This window comes from Oncorhynchus mykiss, chromosome 12, assembly GCF_057628025.1.
Source record: "Oncorhynchus mykiss isolate SJ-2025 chromosome 12, ASM5762802v1, whole genome shotgun sequence".
Taxonomy (NCBI): Eukaryota; Metazoa; Chordata; class Actinopteri; order Salmoniformes; family Salmonidae; genus Oncorhynchus; species Oncorhynchus mykiss.
This window is the reverse complement of record NC_143033.1, coordinates 17,800,001-17,822,964: the sequence shown is the minus strand read 5'-3', so window position 1 is coordinate 17,822,964 and position 22,964 is coordinate 17,800,001. Positions and strand designations below refer to the sequence as shown.

At 45.3% G+C, this 22,964-nt stretch overlaps 2 protein-coding genes across 4 annotated transcripts in view; both read left to right on the top strand.

Moving 5' to 3' along the window:
* Nucleotides 1–15,406, top strand: part of LOC110537073 (M-phase phosphoprotein 9) — a 28,678-nt gene extending 13,272 nt beyond the window's left edge. The window contains exons 6-23 of one of the 2 annotated variants that reach the window (XR_016484909.1): nt 2,260–2,332; nt 2,844–2,947; nt 3,390–3,506; nt 3,572–4,059; nt 7,475–7,624; nt 7,813–7,900; nt 7,965–8,206; nt 8,443–8,490; nt 8,583–8,647; nt 9,305–9,406; nt 9,553–9,765; nt 9,899–10,035; nt 10,536–10,769; nt 10,964–11,081; nt 11,231–11,304; nt 11,391–11,596; nt 13,888–13,956; nt 14,209–15,406. Coding sequence is in view for 1 of the 2 variants with exons in the window: in XM_036937062.2 (XP_036792957.2) it covers nt 2,260–2,332; nt 2,844–2,947; nt 3,390–3,506; nt 3,572–4,059; nt 7,475–7,624; nt 7,813–7,900; nt 7,965–8,180; nt 8,443–8,490; nt 8,583–8,647; nt 9,305–9,406; nt 9,553–9,765; nt 9,899–10,035; nt 10,536–10,769; nt 10,964–11,081; nt 11,231–11,304; nt 11,391–11,596; nt 13,888–13,956; nt 14,209–14,310 (2,604 nt within the window). In the remaining variant the exon portion in view is untranslated. The remainder of the gene's footprint in view (nt 1–2,259; nt 2,333–2,843; nt 2,948–3,389; nt 3,507–3,571; nt 4,060–7,474; nt 7,625–7,812; nt 7,901–7,964; nt 8,207–8,442; nt 8,491–8,582; nt 8,648–9,304; nt 9,407–9,552; nt 9,766–9,898; nt 10,036–10,535; nt 10,770–10,963; nt 11,082–11,230; nt 11,305–11,390; nt 11,597–13,887; nt 13,957–14,208) is intronic. The other variant, XM_036937062.2, reaches the window with a different exon arrangement.
* A 432-nt stretch (nt 15,407–15,838) lies between these two features.
* Nucleotides 15,839–22,964, top strand: part of LOC110537074 (membrane-associated phosphatidylinositol transfer protein 2) — a 91,267-nt gene continuing 84,141 nt past the window's right edge. For both annotated transcript variants that reach the window (XM_090191868.1, XM_036937060.2), the window contains exon 1: nt 15,839–16,433. The gene's annotated coding sequence lies outside the window, so the exon portion shown is untranslated. The remainder of the gene's footprint in view (nt 16,434–22,964) is intronic.

Below are 22,964 nucleotides of genomic sequence, written 5' to 3'. Positions count from 1 at the left end.
ACTGTCTGCTCTGGAAGCCTTTAGAAAAGGACTCGACACTGTCTGCTCTGGAAGCCTTTAGAAAAGGACTCGACACTGTCTGCTCTGGAAGCCTTTAGAAAAGGACTCGACACTGTCTGCTCTGGAAGCCTTTAGAAAAGGACTCGACACGGTCTGCTTTGGAAGCCTTTAGAAAAGGACTCGACACTGTGTCTGCCCTGCTTTGGAAGCCTTTAGAAAAGGACTCGACACTGTCTGCTCTGGAAGCATTTAGAAAAGGACTCGACACTGTCTGCTTTGGAAGCCTTTAGAAAAGGACTCGACACTGTCTGCTTTGGAAGCCTTTAGAAAAGGACTCGACACTGTCTGCTTTGGAAGCCTTTAGAAAAGGACTCGACACTGTCTGCCCTGCTCTGGAAGCCTTTAGAAAAGGACTCGACACTGTCTGCTCTGGAAGCCTTTAGAAAAGGACTCGACACTGTCTGCTTTGGAAGCCTTTAGAAAAGGACTCGACACTGTCTGCTTTGGAAGCATTTAGAAAAGGACTCGACACTGTCTGCTCTGGAAGCCTTTAGAAAAGGACTCGACACTGTCTGCTTTGGAAGCCTTTAGAAAAGGACTTGACACTGTCTGCTTTGGAAGCATTTAGAAAAGGACTCGACACTGTCTGCTCTGGAAGCCTTTAGAAAAGGACTCGACACTGTCTGCTCTGGAAGCCTTTAGAAAAGGACTCGACACTGTCTGCTTTGGAAGCCTTTAGAAAAGGACTTGACACTGTCTGCTCTGGAAGCCTTTAGAAAAGGACTCGACACTGTGTCTGCCCTGCTTTGGAAGCATTTAGAAAAGGACTCGACACTGTCTGCTCTGGAAGCATTTAGAAAAGGACTCGACACTGTCTGCTTTGGAAGCATTTAAAAAAGGACTCGACACTGTCTGCTTTGGAAGCATTTAGAAAAGGACTCGACACTGTCTGCTCTGGAAGCATTTAGAAAAGGACTCGACACTGTCTGCTCTGGAAGCCTTTAGAAAAGGACTCGACACTGTCTGCTCTGGAAGCCTTTAGAAAAGGACTCGACACTGTCTGCTCTGGAAGCCTTTAGAAAAGGACTCGACACTGTCTGCTCTGGAAGCCTTTAGAAAAGGACTCGACACTGTCTGCTCTGGAAGCCTTTAGAAAAGGACTCGACACTGTCTGCTTTGGAAGCCTTTCGAAAAGGACTCGACACCGTCTGCTTTGGAAGCCTTTAGAAAAGGACTCGACACCGTCTGCTTTGGAAGCCTTTAGAAAAGGACTCGACACCGTCTGCTTTGGAAGCCTTTAGAAAAGGACTCGACACCGTCTGCTTTGGAAGCCTTTAGAAAAGGACTCGACACCGTCTGCTTTGGAAGCCTTTAGAAAAGGACTCGACACTGTCTGCTCTGGAAGCCTTTAGAAAAGGACTCGACACTGTCTGCTTTGGAAGCCTTTAGAAAAGGACTCGACACTGTGTCTGCCCTGCTTTGGAAGCCTTTAGAAAAGGACTCGACACTGTCTGCTCTGGAAGCATTTAGAAAAGGACTCGACACTGTCTGCTTTGGAAGCATTTAGAAAAGGACTCGACACCGTCTGCTTTGGAAGCCTTTAGAAAAGGACTCGACACTGTGTCTGCCCTGCTTTGGAAGCCTTTAGAAAAGGACTCGACACTGTCTGCTCTGGAAGCATTTAGAAAAGGACTCGACACTGTCTGCTTTGGAAGCATTTAGAAAAGGACTCGACACTGTCTGCTTTGGAAGCCTTTAGAAAAGGACTCGACACCGTCTGCTTTGGAAGCCTTTAGAAAAGGACTCGACACCGTCTGCTTTGGAAGCCTTTAGAAAAGGACTTGACACTGTCTGCTCTGGAAGCCTTTAGAAAAGGACTCGACACTGTCTGCTCTGGAAGCCTTTAGAAAAGGACTCGACACTGTCTGCTCTGGAAGCCTTTAGAAAAGGACTCGACACTGTCTGCTCTGGAAGCCTTTAGAAAAGGACTCGACACTGTGTCTGCCCTGCTTTGGAAGCCTTTAGAAAAGGACTCGACACTGTCTGCTCTGGAAGCCTTTAGAAAAGGACTCGACACTGTGTCTGCCCTGCTTTGGAAGCCTTTAGAAAAGGACTCGACACTGTCTGCTTTGGAAGCCTTTAGAAAAGGACTCGACACTGTGTCTGCCCTGCTTTGGAAGCATTTAGAAAAGGACTAGAGCAAGTTTTGGGTCTCCTCCTCTTCTCTCTCTCCTCTCAATTTAATCTCTCTGTTTTCAGCATGGGTGGGCTGCTCCCTCCACCAACTCCTTCCCTCTGAGGAGGAGTGACAGCCTCATGTCTGAGTTCTCAGGTAACAACACACACCGCTCTTTGTGTTCTTATTATAATAAGCTGTTTCCGTGTTCCAACACATGGTTTCTGTTTGATTGTTGTTACAAAGGCACGCCACGTTTAATTGTTTTTTTGTTGTTTTTACATATAGCCTACAGTAAACAAATGAAAATGCTGTTTTATTATTTAAAATGAAAATAAGTATATTCTGATGTTACTGGACACCTTCATGAACACAACCAAATTATTATTTTAGAGGGAGCATATATGAAATGTATTAATTACACTTTTAGAATGTTGCAGTCAGAATGACTGCTCATTATATTGTTGAGTGGTGCCTCGCAGCCCAGCGGTTCTAGTGTTAGACATTGGCCTACATACTGAGTGATCTTGTTGACTCACACTGTTGCCTTCGCTGCAACAGCAGTTCTGTAATGCTGTAATGCTAAGTGTTTGAAGTAAAGTAGTTAAGAAGCAGTATAGGACTGAGGTTGTTATAATGTAGTAAGAGGTGCCTTCTTGTCCTCCAGGTCTGACATACTGGCGTCTGGATGAGAGTGAACTCTACTGCCCTCTACCTGACAGCTTTGACAGTGGAGCCGACCTCCTGCTGCAGGAGGCCTCTATCAGTCTGGTAGGTGAATGACAAAAGGACAATGCGAACTTGTTCCACCTAAATACAATGTTTGTTTTCATTGTGCTGAAAAAGTTAGTCTCAAAACCATCTGCATTAGGGGAATCACATAATATGCATTACGAGAAATTTGCAGACCTCAATCCCAAGTTTAAAAAAAATTGTTCCATCTCCCTCCATTGTGTTAGTTGTTGTGTGTCTCTGTCTCCCAGACCTGTCCAGAGTGTGTGTCTGTGTCTCTCCCAGACCTGTCCAGAGTGCGTGTCTGTGTCTCTCCCAGACCTGTCCAGAGTGCGTGTCTGTGTCTCTCCCAGACCTGTCCAGGGTGCGTGTCTGTGTCTCTCCCAGACCTGTCCAGAGTGCGTGTCTGTGTCTCTCCCAGACCTGTCCAGAGTGTGTGTGTTGTTCTGACAGTGTCAGTGTCTCTATCTTCCTCCTCCAGACCACTCCAGAGGAACAGAAGCTGTCTCTCAGAGAGATCTACCACAACAAGAAGAGAACTGAGTCCAAACGCACCGACTGGGACCTCTCTCGCACATGCAGCCCCACATCACCACAGGTATACACACACAGACGCACAGACGCACAGACACTAGCTCTAACTCTCTACTCTCTCTGTTCTAGGTGTTAACTCTAGATCCCACTGTTCACCTCCGTCAGTCAGACCGGACCTCCGGCTTCACCTCGCCCTCCTACTTCAGCAGCCCATCGTACCCCACCCTGCCGCACCTCTACTCCCGCGTTGGCACCCCCTGTACCCCAGTTAGCCCAGCCTGCATGGCCGAGGGCAGTGCCAACCCCGGGGACACAGACTGCCCCTCCAATGCCTCTAGCCTCTCTGTCACCGCACCTACCCCAGCCATGGTAGCCTCTGCTCAGATAAAACTGGCCCCATCATCCCCCTCTACTTCCAAGCCCCTGGTGCTCCCCAGCAGCCAGCAGCACAAAGCCTTGGCCACTCAGGCCAGCAAGGACGAGGGGAGCCACACACACACCAGCAACCTGATGAAACTGGCTGTGTCTGGGAAGCACACGCACTCCCACACACTCTCCCGGGGCAACCCTCGTATGGAGAAAGCGGCATCGCTGGAAGACCCTGTGGTCGTCTCTCTGTGAGTGGCCAGAGGCTGGTTATGTTTTTATACACTGCTCAAAAAAATAAAGGGAACACTTACACTTAAACAACACAATGTAACTCCAAGTCAATCACACTTCTGTGAAATCAAACTGTCCACTTAGGAAGCAACACTGATTGACAATAAATGTCACATGCTGTTGTGCAAATGGAATAGACAGGTGGAAATTATAGGCAATTAGCAAGACACTCCCAATAAAGGAGTGGTTCTGCAGGTGGTGACCACAGACCACTTCTCAGTTCCTATGCTTCCTGGCTGATGTTTTGGTCACCTTTGAATGCTGGTGGTGCTTTCACTCTAGTGGTAGCATGAGACGGAGTCTACAACCCACACAAGTGGCTCAGGTAGTGCAGTTCATCCAGGATGGCACATCAATGCGAGCTGTTGCAAGAAGGTTTGCTGTGTCTGTCAGCGTAGTGTCCAGAGCATGGACGCGCTACCAGGAGACAGGCCAGTACATCAGGAGACATGGAGGAGGGCAACAACCCAGCAGTAGGACCGCTACCTCCGCCTTTGTGCAAGGAGGAGCAGGAGGAGCACTGCCAGAGCCCTGCAAAATTACCTCTAGCAGGCCACAAATGTGCATGTGTCTGCTCAAACGTTCAGAAACAGACTCCATGAGGGTGGTATGAGGGCCCGACGTCCACAGGTGGGGGTTGTGCTTACAGCCCAACACCGTGCAGGACGTTTGGCATTTGCCAGAGAACACCAAGATTCGCAAATTCGCCACTGGCGCTCTGTGCTCTTCACAGATGAAAGCAGGTTCACACTGAGCACATGTGACAGACGTGACAGAGTCTGGAGATGCCGTGGAGAACGTTCTGCTGCCTGCAACATCCTCCAGCATGACCGGTTTGGCGGTGGGTCGGTCATGGTGTGGGGTGGCATTTCTTTGGGGGGCCGCACAGCCCTCCATGTGCTCGCCAGAGGTAGCCTGACTGTCATTAGGTACCGAGATGAGATCCTCAGACCCCTTGTGAGACCATATGCTGGTGCGGTTGGCCCTGGGTTCCTCCTAATGCAAGACAATGCTAGACCTCATGTGGCTGGAGTGTGTCAGCAGTTCCTGCTAGAGGAAGGCATTGATGCTACGGACTGGCCCGCCCGTTCCCCAGACCTGAATCCAATTGAGCACATCTGGGACATCATGTCTCGCTCCATCCACCAACGCCACGTTGCACTGCAGACTGTCCAGGAGTTGGCGGATGCTTTAGTCCAGGTCTGGGAGGAGATCCCTCAGTAGACCATCCACCACCTCATCAGGAGCATGCCCTGGCGTTGTAGGGAGGTCATACAGGCACGTGGAGGCCACACACACTACTGAGCCTCATTTTGACTTGTTTTAAGGACATTACATCAAAGTTGGATCAGCCTGTAGTGTGGTTTTCCACTTTAATTTTGAGTGTGACTCCAAATCCAGACCTCCATATGGGTTGATAAATTTGATTTCCATTGATAATTTTTGTGTGATTTTGTTGTTCCGCACATTCAACTATGTAAAGAAAAAGGTATTTAAGAATATTTAATTCATTCAGATCTAGGATGTGTTATTTTAGTGTTCCATTTATTTTTTTGAGCCGTGTATATTCAGCCACACTAATATTGTTGAGTCTATATACCAGAGGAACTAGCAGCAGAATAACCTGTGTAACTGATGCATACGGAGCAGTAGAATAACCCGTGTAACTACTGATGCATACGGAGCAGTAGAATAACCCGTGTAACTACTGATGCATACGGAGCAGTAGAATAACCTGTGTAACTACTGATGCATACGGAGCAGCAGAATAACCCGTGTAACTACTGATGCATACGGAGCAGTAGAATAACCCGTGTAACTACTGATGCATACGGAGCAGTAGAATAACCTGTGTAACTACTGATGCATACGGAGCAGTAGAATAACCCGTGTAACTACTGATGCATATGGAGCAGTAGAATAACCCGTGTAACTACTGATGCATACGGAGCAGTAGAATAACCTGTGTAACTACTGATGCATACGGAGCAGTAGAATAACCTGTGTAACTACTGATGCATACGGAGCAGTAGAATAACCCGTGTAACTACTGATGCATACGGAGCAGCAGAATAACCCGTGTAACTACTGATGCATACGGAGCAGCAGAATAACCCGTGTAACTACTGATGCATACGGAGCAGCAGAATAACCCGTGTAACTACTGATGCATATGGAGCAGTAGAATAACCTGTGTAACTACTGATGCATACGGAGCAGTAGAATAACCCGTGTAACTACTGATGCATATGGAGCAGTAGAATAACCCGTGTAACTACTGATGCATACGGAGCAGTAGAATAACCTGTGTAACTACTGATGCATACGGAGCAGTAGAATAACCCGTGTAACTACTGATGCATACGGAGCAGTAGAATAACCTGTGTAACTACTGATGCATACGGAGCAGTAGAATAACCCGTGTAACTACTGATGCATATGGAGCAGTAGAATAACCCGTGTAACTACTGATGCATACAGAGCAGTAGAATAACCCGTGTAACTACTGATGCATACGGAGCAGCAGAATAACCCGTGTAACTACTGATGCATACGGAGCAGCAGAATAACCCGTGTAACTACTGATGCATACGGAGCAGCAGAATAACCCGTGTAACTACTGATGCATACGGAGCAGCAGAATAACCTGTGTAACTACTGATGCATACGGAGCAGCAGAATAACCCGTGTAACTACTGATGCATATGGAGCAGTAGAATAACCCGTGTAACTACTGATGCATACGGAGCAGCAGAATAACCCGTGTAACTACTGATGCATACGGAGCAGCAGAATAACCCGTGTAACTACTGATGCATACGGAGCAGCAGAATAACCCGTGTAACTACTGATGCATACGGAGCAGTAGAATAACCCGTGTAACTACTGATGCATACGGAGCAGCAGAATAACCCGTGTAACTACTGATGCATACGGAGCAGCAGAATAACCCGTGTAACTACTGATGCATACGGAGCAGTAGAATAACCCGTGTAACTACTGATGCATATGGAGCAGTAGAATAACCCGTGTAACTACTGATGCATACGGAGCAGCAGAATAACCCGTGTAACTACTGATGCATACGGAGCAGCAGAATAACCCGTGTAACTACTGATGCATACGGAGCAGCAGAATAACCCGTGTAACTACTGATGCATACGGAGCAGTAGAATAACCCGTGTAACTACTGATGCATATGGAGCAGTAGAATAACCCGTGTAACTACTGATGCATACGGAGCAGTAGAATAACCCGTGTAACTGATGCATATGGAGCAGTACTCCTTTTCTTCTTTCTCCTCCTCCCATTCACTCTCTTCCCAATTTTCCTCCTTTTTTCCCTACTTCCTATCCGCCCTTCTTTCTCCAGGCTGAGAGAGAATCTGAGGGAGAAACACTGTCGTCATGTAGCTGACCTGAAGGCTTACTATGAGGCGGAGATCAAACTCCTCAGAGACAAACTGGACCTGAGAGACCTGCCACACGACCTAGAGCAGAGCAACCGCACGCTCAGACAGAGGTGTGTGTGTGTGCGTGCGCACGCTTGTTTTACTATCCTCGTGGGTACCGGAAAGCCCCAAAGTCCCCACATGAATAGTAAAACAAGGAAAATTCTCCCTCGTGGGGACAAAGACCATTTTTAGGGTTAGGGGTTAAGGTTAGGGCTGTGTGTGTGTGAGATCTAACCTGTGGTCGTTGTAATACCAGGTGTGCTCAGCTAGAGAGGGCTCTGTCTGAAGCCAGCAGCTGTATCCAGGAGCTGGAGAACAAGAACTCAATCCTGGAAAAGCAACTGGTAAGATGCCTTTTATACCCCTAGAGGTGTGTGTGTGCATAACAAGCTCTGCTTTCTCTGACAGGCTGACTGGCCGATGCGCTACGACACAGCCTGCTCCACGGCAACGTCCCTGCAGCAGCGATTGGATGGAAGCAGGCGGTCAGTCAGGGAGAAGGACGCCTCGGCTGGCCGCCTCAGGACCCGGGTCCGGCAGCTAGAGGAGGCCTTGGAGAACGCCTGCAGAGAAACGGAAGAGAAGGAGGCCAGGAGGGAGAGGGAGTACAAGATGCTGCAGGACGTGAGTTCTGCACTTATACTAAACTAGTTAAGAAAACCCAAATCTCTGGTCTCTGACTGTCTGGGAAAGACTACTTTCTAGGTGTTGTAGTTTGAGCGAACTGTACCTCTGTGTTTTCAACACCAACCAGTCTTATCTGAGCAGCTTATTTATTACCTACTGATGTGTGCAGATTGTCTTGTAATAGGCTATTTGGCTGTAGCTCAGGTGTGTGTGGCCATGATGACTTAAGGGTTATTTATGTCTGTTTCTTCCTCCTCAGCTTCTGGGGGAGTATGACTCTCTGAGGAAAGAGCACGAGGGGGTGAAGGTATTAGTGATGTCTGTTTCTGTGTTATTCCACCTCGACAAGAACAGGTGACACATTGTACTAATATTTCAAACGTATTTCTCTGTCAACAGGACAACCTGGTGTCTTCAGAGAACCAGCTGTTTGATGCCAACGAGCAGGTCTCTAGACTAAAAAGGTAACATCAAGCATCCAAGACCTGCAGGGACACATTCTTTCTTTGTCTTGTCTATGAAAACCAACATTTATATGATGGATAAGCTAGGTGAATCATGACGCCATATCTGACATCAGAAGTTGAGTGACATAATGCGGGATCCTTTATGACTAAGAGAGAGTTCTTCTCTTGGTGACTGTCTATTTTGGCAACCTTAGCATAGACAGGACCTGCATGTATCGTGTGCCCGCTTTTCTTTCTTTGTCATTTTTTGGACCCAGCAACAGTGGAGAGATATAGAGATATGTCTGTCCTATCACCCACACACTCTTCCCTCTATCTATCTGTCTGTCTGTACCCCTCTCCTCCTCAGGGTGATCTGTAACAGTCTTCCCCCTCTGTCTGTCTGTGCCCCTCTCCTCCTCAGGGTGATCTGTAACGGTCTTCCCCTTCTGTCTGTCTGTGCTCCTCGTCAGGGTGATCTGTAACAGTCTTCCCCTTCTGTCTGTCTGTGCTCCTCCTCAGGGTGGTCTGTAACAGTCTTCCCCCTCTGTCTGTCTGTGCCCCTCCTCAGGGTGATCTGTAACAGTCTTCCCTCTCTGTCTGTCTGTGCCCCTCCTCCTCAGGGTGATCTGTAACAGTCTTCCCTCTCTGTCTGTCTGTGCCCCTCCTCCTCAGGGTGATCTGTAAGATGGAGAGCCAGGTGAATCAACTGGATTATGTGAACCAGGCCAGGAGTCGCCAGGCCGTCCACAACCACACACAGTCCTCTGGAGCTGGGTAAGGTCTCCTCAACTCATGCATCCATGTTGTGCTTTCATTTGGTCCCAAAGCAGGTCTGACAGTAGCTGTTGTTACTGTTGTTAACCCCCTCCAGTCTGACTGTTTGTTTGACAGAAGCTGTTCTTACTGTTATCCCTCTCCAGTCTGTACCACCATCCGGACCTGCTGCTGTCCCCCAGCAAACACCCTCGGCAACCAGAATCCACATATAGGATATCTCCTTGCCCTCAAACTGACCAATCACATAGCATCAGGAAGTCTCCTCTTCCTCAAACTGACCAGTCACAGAGTTACAGGAAGTCTCCCTGTCCTCAAACTGACCAATCAGGCAACTCGGGCCACACTGGCAGCAGAAGGTGTGGTTGAGGTTAACTTGTTGTTGTAGTGTTAACTTAAGAATACCTCCTCTTAATTCCTTTTCCCCTTGATTTAACCACGATTTACAAAGCTGACCAGTTTACCTCACCCTTGTCCTGTTTTTTCCTGTAGGTGTTCGTCCCCTCCAGAGAGTGAGCAGCCCCAGAACCAGGGTGGGGGTGTGAGGGAAGCTAGGGGGCCTCTGACCCCACTGATGAGGGCCCTGATAGAGCTTGAGGAGACCAGGACCACTGAGGGCCGGGCCCCCTGTAAGAAACAGCCACAGTACCACTGACTCACTTTCACTGGCCTACTGTAAGACACAGTCCTCATCCCACAGTAGGCCTTCCACTCACTTACTAACTCATGTCACTCTCCACTCAATCGTTAGTGCTGGGCTGGAACACTGGCCTTCAACGTGACTCATTCATTGGCTCCAGTCTTGCATTTTCGCTAACGCTAGCTTTTACCATGGAGGTTGTGTTTCCCCTGACCTCAGCCGTTTGGATATTTGTTTTTCATGTCATCTGATACCAGCATTTTAAGATTCTCTGTCTTGTGAAAATGTAGTGATTTGCAAACGGATATTATCTTGGCAGTGCTAAGGAACTTAGCAGGTCTAAGTTGAAACAACCTGTTTGATTCTCTACTCTGAAGTTTTTTTCTGTTGAGGGGTCTTTCAATGTGGTTCACTCTGAAAGCATCTGTTTTTGGGAGTGTTTTTCTCTAAATTCTGTCATTTATCTCTATGTATCTGTCTGTGTTGCAGGGTTGGGCAGTCGGAGGCCTACTGTTGGCCTTTTAGAGAGAAACCACAGAGAACCACAAACACAGGACCGTGACAGGGCTATGGAGGATGTGGCTGGCCTAGAGACGGGAATGTCCGGGACAGTCAGGGGTGTGCCTCTGCTGAGAGCCCAGAGAAGTCTGTCTCCAGAAGGCCACAGGTCCTCTTCTCTGCCCCCCCGCACCCAGAGGACCACCTTTCCCCCTACTACACCCAGTACGTCTGTTTTTCTCATCACTCCTCTATCGGGGTTGGGTTGAATGCATTCAGTTGTGCTACTGACTAGGTATCCCCTTTCTCTTCCTGGTGTATCTCAATACTCTATTATTACCTAATGTGTACTTTTGTGTATGTGGAGACTAGTTCATTATGTTAAGTGATTTCACTAAGCTAGTGTTATTTTGTTTTAGGTAAGAGGGAGACCCTAATGATGCCTCTGTCAGCTAAGTCCAGCCCCAAACGCTGCCCTGCAGAGAACTACTCCACTGCCTTTGGCAACCCACCACCACGACAACAGCTACACAACAGGTACCCGTGGACTACAGGACCCTTCCTTAGCTGAATCTTTGCACCCTTGGTTAAAATGCATACTGTTTTTTACGTGTGTGATCGCTCCAACTCCAGCTACGTTATTTGATATGTTGAGCTTAGTTCAGAGTTGTGATTGTCTGTTTCAGGTTTGACGTGGCGTTAGACCAGAGACGCCACTCCTTCCACAACTCCAGCCCCAGGAAGAGACTGTTCCCAGAAGGTTTTTGACTTACCTCCCTGACTCCTGGTTAGTGTGTTCAGTTGAATAGTTCCCTAACACTACTGCCCTGTTTCTTCCTCCTCCAGCCTCCCAGCGGTCATCTGGTGGCTCAGTGGAGTCCTCAGGCAGTGTTGACCCCCAGGAGGGTGTCTTTGGGCTGGGCTGGCAGGAGCAACGGACTGTGGGGTCATGCTCAGACCTCCAAGACCCAGGGACAGACCTCCAGACCAGGCTCCACTCCCTGGCCGACGCTGAGAGGATGTTAGACGAGCTCACTATGGAGAAGCAACAGGTGAGACAGACTGTTATAAGGTTCTTATAGATACACTATGACAGGCCACTCACTAGCAATGTCCAATTTCCACAAGACCAAACATGCCTTTTACCCATAGCCCTACCCCTAGACACCTGTACAGTACATTCGGAAAGTATTCAGACCCCTTTTTCCACATTTTGTTACATTACAGCCTTATTCTAAAATGGTTTAAAAAATGACAAAGCGGAAACAGGTTTTTAGATTTTCTTTGCAAATGTATAAAGCTTATTTACATAAGTATTCATATCCTTTGTTATGAGACTCGAAATTGAGCTTTGGTGCTACCTGTTCCCATTGATCATTCTTGAGATGTTTCTTCAACTTGATTGGAGTCCACCTGTGGTAAATTCAATTGATTTGAAAAGGCACACACCTGTCTATATAAGGTCCCACAGTTGACGGTGCATGTCAGAGCAAAGACCAAGCCATGAGGTCGATGGAATTGTCCGTAGAGCTCCGAGTTAGGATTATGTCGAGGCACAGATTTGGGGACGGGTATCAAAAATGTCTGCAGCATTGATGGTCGACAAGAACACAGTGGCCTCCATCATTTTTAAGTGGATGAAGTTTGGAACCACCAAGACTTCCTAGAGCTGGCTGTCCGGCCAAACTGAGCAATCGAGGGAGAAGAGCCTTGGTCAGCGAGGTGACCAAGTGCCCGATGGTCACTCTGACAGAGCTCCAACGATCCTCTGTGGAGATGGGAGAACCTTCCAGAAGGACAACCATCTCTGCAGCACTCCACCAATCAGGCCTCTACGGTAGAGTGGCCAGACGGAAGCCATTTGTCTGTAAAAGGCACATGACAGCCCGCTTGGAGTTTGCCAAAAGGCACCTAAAGGGCTCGCAGACCATGAGAAACAAGATTCTCTGGTCTGATGAAACCAAGATTATTTTTTTTTTTGCCCTGAATGCCAAGCATCGCGTCTGGAGGAAACCTGGCACCATCCCTACGGTGAAACATGGTGGTGGCAGCATCATGTAGTGGGGATGTTTTTCAGCGGCAGGGACTGGGAGATTGGTCAGGATTGAGGGAAAGATGAACGGAGCAAACTACAGAGAGATCCTTAATGAAAACCTGTTCCAGAGCGCTCAGGACCTCAGACGGGGGGCAAAGGTTCACCTTCCAACAGGACAACAGCCCTAAGGACACAGTCAAGACAACGCATGAGTGGCTTCGGGACAAGTCTCAATGTTCTTGAGAGACCCAGCCAGAGCCCGGACTTGAACCCGAGAGACCTGAAAATAGCTTTTGTAGCGACGCTCCCCATTTCAACCTGACGGAGCTTGAGAGGATCTGCGGAGAAGAATGGGAGAAACTCCCTTAAATACAGGTGTGCCAAGCTTGTAGCGTCATACCCAAGAAGACTTGAGGCTGTAATCATTGCCAAAGGTCCTTCAACAAAGAAAAGGGTCTGAATACTCATGTAAATGTGATATTTCAGTTTTGTTTTTTTGCAAAAATGTCTAAAAACCTGTTTTTGTGTGTGTGTGTTGATGAGGATAAAAAATAAACATTTTAATAAGGCTGTAACGTAACAAAATGTGGAAAAAGTCAAGGGGTCTGAATTCACTGTAGATCTGTAAAGATTGGATGGCAATAAGCAATGCAGTGGAATCGACCTACCAGAGCAATATTACCTTCTAGTTCATATCCATCCAAACTCTTTGGAATCTACAGGGAGTTCCAAGGGACAGGGGCTAGGAGTTTAGTTTGGCTAACGTTGATTCTGGTATTGCACTGCTTCATATTTTATTAATGGTTTATATCTATTAATGACGGAGGCAGTCCTCCTAATATATTCCGGTTATATAACCTGGCTTTATGGTTTTACAACCACTCCACTCTTAATGACTTCTATTTATAGCTGTATTCATACATTCCCCCTGTCCTGTCCCGCTCTGCCCTGTCCCGCCCTGCCCCGCCCTGTCCCGCCCTGCTCTGCCCTGTCCCGCTCTGCCCTGTCCTGTCCCGCTCTGCCCCGTCCTGTCCCGCTCTGCCCTGTCCTGTCCCGCTCTGCCCTGTCCTGTCCCGCTCTGCCCTGTCCTGTCCCGCTCTGTTTTGACTGAGGGGTGCTAACCCCGTTACCCATCAGCAAGCTTACGTACACTCCTGCGTCTGTCCAGCGCAACACAAACAAACACACACACACACACACACACACACTGCAGGGCTGCCTGCCTGGTTAATCTGATTTAATCTGAGTGCTGTGAAGTGAGTTCATGCGTTGGTTATATATTTATTAATTTGTGTGTGTTTTGTGCAGATTGAGTCAGCGTTGAGCCGGATGCCTGGATCTGGTGGGAGGGTGAGCCTGCAGACCAGGTTAGATGAGGTAAGGTCACAGTCACACCAAACCTGCTAGGCCTCATTACATATCAGTAAAAACCATGACTGGGTTAAATTCATATTTTTGTTGTCATGAACATGTTTGTTTGAGGAAGTAGACTCTCTTGTATGGCAATTTGAATAGTATTTTAAATGAAACATTACAGAGATGGGATATCACTTCAAAACAGAGGTCTTTGTGTACGGTATGTGTGAATGTTTAAAGCTGTTCCAGCTAAATTACTTCCCCTACTCCCAGGTGGCCTTAGAGAACCGTCTAGAGAGAGTAAACCGTGACCTGGGTTCCATCCGCATGACCCTGAAGAGGTTCCACGTTCTACGCTCCTCTGCCAAAATATAGCAATGTTTTTATTAGATGACGTCATAGGGCCTAGAGTTTTTCTGGTCAGTTTGCATGGTCAGGAAATACTCCTGGTCCTAGCTATAGATGACTAGATATCAACTCTCCTAGTTATGGAACTAGTTATAGTTTTCTGTGCTGTAGATTGATACAGAGCCCATATTGTTCTCTCTTGTCTCTGTATCATGACCCACAGTCTTTTCTACACATATAACTCGGGGATATTTTTCTATATGTTTGGAAGAGCTCACTATTTGGAGTATATTTTTTTGAAATGCTCAGATTTGTAAAGTCGTTTACTTTTTTTTTTTAGATGTTTAAAAAATAGAAATATGATATGCTTTGCTTGCCATATTCAGGTCAATGATGTCGATTTTTCAATAAGAATGGAAGAACCTCCTAATATCCAGCAGAGACATGTACCCATCTGGAATGTGCCACTGCCACCTCTGTCTACATTTTTATGCATTGTTTTAAAATGTTTTATTCATCGCATACAATTGTATTTATTACATTGCATTTTGATGTGTTCATTACAATGGTGCATTTAAAAAAAAATATATATATATATATATATATATATATATATATATATATATATATATATATATATATAAAAATAATCTTTATAGCCTACAATGTTCAATTCTACAAGTTTTGTATTACCAAGCTAGTATTATATTCTTCAGTTTCACCATTACTTGATCTTTTACAAAAACCTTGTACTGTAGCACATTTTTTAATTGCTTTCCTTTTTCCATTTTTATATATTTTTTATCTCCTTTGAACATTCCATTTGTTTTGTGCTAATTCCATGTTGTGAAGGAAGGGATTTCACCAGTACCTAACCACCCTCTCTTCTCTCTATACTCTGGATCTCATGCAAAAACCAAACCAGCACACATTTGAAATAAAAAACACACAAGTACACTGCTCCACAAATTATTGTAATGCATGTTAGTTGCACTGTTTGTTTCTTTGGTCAAGTTGTGTTCTATTAAAACATTTTGCAGTTTGCAATGACTTGAAATGAACCTCACTGGAACAAAAAATGCACTGTTTGCTCACAATAAATAATGCTTACATTATTACAACACCTATGGGTTGTCATTACTAGCTTTTATTTTTTTAAAAACCTTTATTTAACTAGGCAAATCAGTTAAGAACAAATTCTTATTTACAATGAAAGCCTACACCGGCCAAACCCGGACGACACTGGGCCGATTGTGCACCGCCCTATGGGACTCCCAATTACAGCCAGATGTGATACAGCCTAGATTCGAACCAGGGTGTCTGTAGTGACACAGTCAGAGGCCTCATCTATATAGAATAAATCGTTTGTTACACAATTCATTCAAAGATATTCAATTTGGCCATCAGTGTCCAAAACGGGGTCCATGACTACTGTTGATTCAGTACATTTGTACTCTACTGTAGGCCTTCATGTTTTATAAAGCACCTTGTAGAGGTACCGTTCAGGTCTGTGATTAATCTGTAGCCACTGGGGGGCGCTTTCTGTCTAGCTGACAGTACAGGACATGTATATGAAGTCGAACATACTGTATGATTAGGATTGCCAATGCTTTAGCAACGTAACATGTAGCATACAACCACGACCTGGTAATTTGCTACGTCATTTTCCAATAGAAGGATAATGTTGCACATGACTTTGTTTTGGCTGTCAATGAACGGTAGAGTGAGCCGGGAGGAACATAAGCAGTCCGCTTTATTCTCAAAGGGGATACAGCAGGCAGACATCCAAATAAATGGAATGGCATTCAGACTAGAAAAGCCGGACAAATAGTCTATGTCAAAGGAACTTGATGTAGAGGTCTTGGGATAGATAGTCTTCTTTCTGGTGCCAGTCGTGGTCAGGCAGACAGTAAAGGGACACTCAATGCGTTGACGGCAGTGCCGCTATTGGAGCAAAAGACGTGGATGGATGCATAATTATTTGCAAATTTGCTGGGTTAGCTTGCTAAATTATAACCTGCCGTTTTATTTAGGTGTCATTGGTTATAGTTAAGAAATTTCTTAGCCAATAAACTGTGTATTTGGACAAATTCCAGGAAATCCAACAGCGCATTGGAAGAATGCAGTGAGGAGTTTCCATCACATTGCTGGTGAGTGTTAGAATCTTGACTTGGCGTTTGGTTTTCGACAGCGAGCAGCTCGAGAGCGGAGGCCATATGCAGTGGTGTAGTGGAGGTTATACGCATGTATACGCCACGTATTTTTTCATTGGACATTGCGTATACACTGCTTAATCCCCACGATGTGTATCAAACTAGTATTGTGGAGGTATACACCATATCAATGAATAAGGCTGATTGAACAGATCAGAATGTCAGACCCGGCGCCAGGAAAAGGTGACTAAGGGCCCATTTGAAACCGGAGAGGGGGCAAATCTATTTGTGTGTGTGTGTGTGTGTTGGGGGGGGGGAGATTATATTGAATTATATTGAATTCTACTTATATCACAATACACATGACGTTCAAATGCCTAGACTCTGAGATCTTTGAGTGCTTTTGAAGTGCCAGGTAGGCTACAGATTTCGTGCCAATCCGCTGCAGTTTATCAACACAATGGACAGCGCTCTGCACACTAAAGCAAGGCCGTTTTGGTAATGAATGTAGGCTACAAGAGATATTCACCTATTACAAACAGCCTATGTGAATGTAGGCATACACACAGCTGTCTAACCAAAATAATGCCAACTAAAAGCTGAAAGTAGTTGCCTAGTTAATCATACATGCAAACAAAAATTGTGAATAACAGTTTGGCTTAGAATACTGACAACTGCGAATGGAACAAATGAACGCCAACACACCACGGTCCCAGGTAGGCAAGTAGGCCCAGTAAACAAAATAACAGATTTATAAAGGCATGACACAATCTATATTTAGGTTAGTTACTTAAACAGTTAACAAAATATCAGATTTATAAAGGCATGACACAATCTATATTTAGGTTAGTTACTTAAACAGTTAACAAAATATCAGATTTATAAAAGCATGACACAATCTATATTTAGGTGAGTTACTTAAACAGTAAACAAACGCAGTAAACAAAAGGCAAATGAAAATCGAAATAACCAAAACATAGCCTACAGCCCTAAACTCAACTCAGGACCTCAAAACCATTTCCACTGCATTTTTCATTATTTCTCTCTAATCATGGTCTGACAGTGGTGTAAAGTACTTAAGTAAAAATACTTGAAAGTACTTCTTAAGTCGTTTTTTGGGGTATCTGTACTTTACAATTTTTTATATTTTTGACTACTTTTACTTTTACTTCACTACATTCCTTCAGAAAATATTGTACTTTTTACTCCTACATTTTCCTTGACACCCAAAAGGACAGGGAAATTGTTCAATTCACGCACTTATCAATAGAACATGGTCGTCGTCCCTACTGCCTCTGATCTGGAGGACTTACTAAACACACATGCTTCGCTTGTAAATGATGTCTGAATGTTGGAGTCATTTAAAAAAACAAGAAAATGTTGGCGTCTGGTTTGCTTAAGATAACAAATTTGAAATTATTTATACTTTTGATACTTAAGTGTATTTTAGTAATTACATTGCTTTTTGATACTTAGGTATATTTTAAACCAAATACTTTTACTTGGTGCCTTTTACTTGAGTCATTTTCTATTAAGGGATCTTTACTTTTACTCAAGTATGATTGTTGGGTACTTTTTACTCCACTGTGGTCTGATTTAGACCTGGGACACCAGGTGGGTGCAATTTTGTATTTTTGTATTTAACTAGGCAAGTCAGTTAAGAACAAATTCTAATTTTCAATGACAGCCATGGAACAGTGGGTTAATTGCCTTGTTCAGGGGCAGAACAACATATTTTTTACCTTGTCAGCTCAGGGATTCAATCTTGCAACCTTTCAGTTATAAGTCCAATGTGCTAACCACTAGGCTACCTGCCGCCCCTAAATGAATTAACAGGGAGAAAAGAAAACAAGTAGACCCTGGACCTCGTACGGTAAGAGTTGAATAGCCCTGGCCTACAGCCTACTACAGTGAGATGAAGCCATGCACATCTGACCAGCCAAATAAATAGGCCTATAGGCTGCTTCAAACATAGAACATCATGTTGCTCATGAGATCAGCAACACATTGTGATACGGCACACTACACTTCTGTCAATCAAATTCAACCCATGCAATCAATTAAGCCAGTGGTTCCCAAACTTTTTATAGTCCCGTACCCCTTCAAACATTCAACCTCCAGCTGTGTACCCCCTCTAACACCAGGGTCAGTGCATTCTAAAATGTTGTTTTTTTGCCATCATTATAAGCCTGCCACACACACACACACACTATACAATACATTTATTAAACATAAGAATGAGTGAGTTTTTGTCACAACCCGGCTCGTGGAAAGTGACAAAGAGGTCTTATAGGACCAGGGCACAAATAATAATATAATAATAATAATTCATTTTGCTCTTTATTTAGCCATCTTACATATAAAATCTTATTTGTTCATCAAAAATGGTGAATAACTCATCACAGGTTAATGATAAGGGTGAGCTTGAAAGGATGTACATAACTCTACATTGTTGGGTTGTATTGGAGAGAGTCTCAGTCTTAAATCATTTTCCACACAAGGTCTGTATTTAGTTTTCATGCTAGTGAAGGCCAAGAATCCACTCTCACATAGGTTGCAAAGGACATCAGTGTCTTAACAGCACGATTTGCCAAGGCAGAATACTCTGAGCACAGCCAAATTCAGAAACCTGGCAGTGGCTTCTAATTAAATTACATTTTCACAGAACCGTTTGTTGCAATTCCGATGAGGCTCTCTTGTTCAGATATCGGTAAGTGGACTGGAGAAAGGGATAACGAATCCAGGTGTTTGTGTCGTCCGTTTCGGGAAAGTACCTGCATAATTGCGTCCCCAGCCGACTCAGGTGCTTCGCTGTATCCCATTTGACATTGTCCGTAAGCTTGAGTTCATTTGCACACAAAAAAATCATACAATGATGGAAAGACCTGTGTGTTGTCCTTGTTAATGCAAGCAAAGATCTCCAACTTCTTAATCCAGGCGAGCCTCAATTTTGTCCCGGAACATTGAATATATTTGCGGAGAGTCCCTGTAATCCTAGATTCAGATCATTCAGACTAGAAAAACATCACCCAGGTAGGCCAGTTGTGTGAGAAACTCGTCATCATGCAAGCGGGCAGACAAGTGAAAATTATGGTCAGTAAAGAAAACTTTAAGCTTGTCTCTCTATTCAAAAGAATTTGCAATACTTTGCCCCTTGATAGCCAGCGTTACATGGTCGCTGTCCAAATCATTGCATAATGCAGAAAATACACGAGAGTTCAGGGGCCTTGTTTTAACAAAGTGAACCATTTTCACTGTAGTGTCTAAAACATCTTTCAAGCTGTCAGGCATTCCCTTGGCAGCAAGAGCCTCTCGGTGAGTGCTGCAGTGTACCCAAGTGGCATCGGGAGCAACTGCTTGCTTACCTCTCCACTATGTCTCCCTGTCATGGCTTTTGCGCCATCAGTACAGATACCAACACATTTTGACCACCAAAGTCCATTTAATGTTACAAAGCTGTCCAGTACTTTAAAAATATCCTCTCCTGTTGTCCTGGTTTCCATTGGTTTGCAGAAGAGGAGGTCTTCCTTAATTGACTCCCCATAAAAGTAACAGGCATATACCAGGAGCTGTGCCAGGCCCGCCATGTCTGTTGACTCATCCAGCTGTAACGCATAAAATTTACTGGCTTGTATGTGTAACCGATGTGAAATGGCTAGCTAGTAAACGGTGGTGCGCGCTAATAGCGTTTCAATCGGGTAACCTCACTCACTCTGAGACCTGAAGTAGTTGTTCACCTTGCTCTGCAAGGGCCGTGGCTTGTGTGGCGCGATGGGTAACGATGCTTTGTGGGTGACTGTTGCCTGTGTGCAGAGGGTCCCTGGTTCGAGCCCGGTTCGGGGACGGATGAAAGCTATACTGTTACATATACAAAGCAGTAATTGTTCCAAAACATCTCCCACCATGTCACTGATGTATCGTGAAACAGTGTTGTTCGATGAAGACATTGTCTGTAGAGTTTTTTTGTTTTTCCCTCAGCATTGTCCCAGCCATAACCATAATAGAATGTATCTATTTCTATGATGAAACATACCGATATGTAGCTATATACCCAGGTGCGTCATTTGAGTTATTGCATTGAAATTATATTGAATTCTGCTTATATCACGTTATACCCCAAAAAAACATAAAAGTTCCAATGCTTTTGACCAAGAAGTGACAGGTTGGCGCGAAATCTCTGCGGAGCTCCATGGACAACGGCCTACACACTAAAGCAGCTAGACTGTTTCTTACCTTTTCAGAAGATACACATTTCCATGTCCTTTCAAAGAGCCTATAACTAATTACAAAAACACTATTCCTTGTGTTTCGATCAGTAGCATATATGCTAAAAAATATAGCCTATTGTTTGATTGGTTTTTACTTTCCTAAAACAATAATTGTCCACCTCACGCTGTCAGAGATTTGAGTACTGAATGCATCAGGGCATTGCATGCATAGGCCTGTTAGCTTAGATGTCCACTGTATTACACTAAAATTACCAAAAGTATGTGGACACCTGCTCGTCAAACATCTCAATCCAAAATCATGGGCATTAATATGGAGTTGGTCCCCCCTTTGCTGCTATAACAGCCTCCACTCTTCTGGGAAGGCTTTCCATTAGATGTTGGAACATTGCTACCGGGGCTTCCTTTCAGCCACAAGAGCATTAGTGGGGTCGGGCAGCGATGTTGGGCGATTGTAGGCCTGGCTTTCCAATTCATCCCAAAGGTGTTCGATGGGGTTGAGGTCAGGGCTCTGTGCAGGCCATTCAAGTTCTTCCACACCGATCTCAACCAACCATTTCTGAATGGACCTCACTTTGTACACGGGGGCATTGTCATGCTGAAACAGGAAAGGACCTTCCCCAAACTGTTGCCACAAAGTCAGAAGCACAGAATCGTCTAGAATGTCATTGTATGCTGTAGTGTTAAGATTTCCCTTCACTGGAACTAAGGGGCCTAGCCCCAGACCATTACTCCTCCTTCACCAAACTTTACAGTTTGCACTATGCATTGGGGAAGGTAGCGTTCTCCTGGCATCCGGCAAACCCAGATTTGTCCGTCAGACTGCCAGACGGTGAAGAGTGATTCATCACTCCAGAGAACGCGTTTCCACTGCTCCAGAGTCCAATGGCAGCGAGCTTTACATCACTCCAGCCGACGTTTGGCATTCCGCATGGTGATCTTAGGCTTGTGTGCGGCAGCTCGGACACTGAAACCCATTTCATTAAGCTCACGACGAACAGTTCTTGTGCTGACGTTGCTTCCAGAGACAGTTTGGAACTCGGTAGGGAATGTTGCAACCGAGGACAGACGATTTTTAAGTGCTTCAGCACTCGGCGGTCCCGTTCTGTGAGCTTGTGTGGCCTACCACTTCGCGGCTGAGTCGTTGTTGCTCCTAGATGTTTCCACTTCACAATTACAGCACTTACAGTTGACCTGGGCAGCTCTAGCAGGGCAGAAATCTCACCAACTAACTTGTTGGAAAGGTGTCATCCTATGACAGTGCCACGTTGAAAGTCACTGAGCTCTTCAGTAAGGCCATTCTACTGCCAGTGTTTTTGTCTATGGAGATTGCCTGGCTGTGTGCTCAATTTTATACACCTGTCAGCAATGTGTGAGTCTGAAATAGCTGAATCCACTAATTTGAAGGGGTGTCCACATACTTTTGTATATATTGTGTACTTCTTATCGGTCACAGTATTGGTTTGCATCGTTTGCGTTCCTGCGTGCATGCTTAGTAGGGACTGTGTGTGTATTCGCCTATTCATTTCTTGTTAGTGGTGTGTTTGTGTGCAGGGTAAACAGTAGCTGTTTTCCTCTGGGAGTTTAAGGTAATAAATACTATACAGACAGTGGGGAGCAGCCGTCCCATAGGAGAACACTGCCTGTTCGAACTCTGAATGTCTGTATCTGCGTGTGTATCTCTGTCTCTGTGTGTGTTTATTTGTATCTTGGCCTCTAGGGAACCAGGTGCCTCCAGACAGTCTCTACACCCCGCTGCACCTAACACATGTAATCACAAGTAACACAGGCCTGTTTCAAAACATAGAAATTCCTTCCTTCCTTCCTTCCTTCCTTCCTTCCTTCCTTCCTTCCTTCCTTCCTTCCTTCCTTCCTTCCTTCCTTCCTTCACTCCCTTCCGTCCTTCCTTGCTTACTTCCTTCCTTCCTTCCTTCACTCCCTTCCATCCTTCCTTCCTTCACTCCCTTCCTTCCTTCTTTCCTTCCTTCCTTCCTTCCTTCCTTCCTTCCTTCCCTTCCTCTCTCAGACAGGATGACTGGTGTTATTTATGAAGAGTCTGGATGAAGAGAGAGCTCTCTGCTGTGTGTGATAATCAAGGCAGAATGATTAGGTTTGTATTTAATGAATACTGTTAGGAAGTAGCCAGCGCAGAAACAGTGAGTCATACTATTGATTGCCGCCCCCCTTCTTCCTGTCCCCCTATCTCTCTCCATCACTCTCCTCTTCCGCTTCCCTCCCTTGGTCTCTCTCCTCTTTCCCTTTGTTCCCTCTCTCTCTCTCTGTCCTTCCCTCCCTCTTTCCT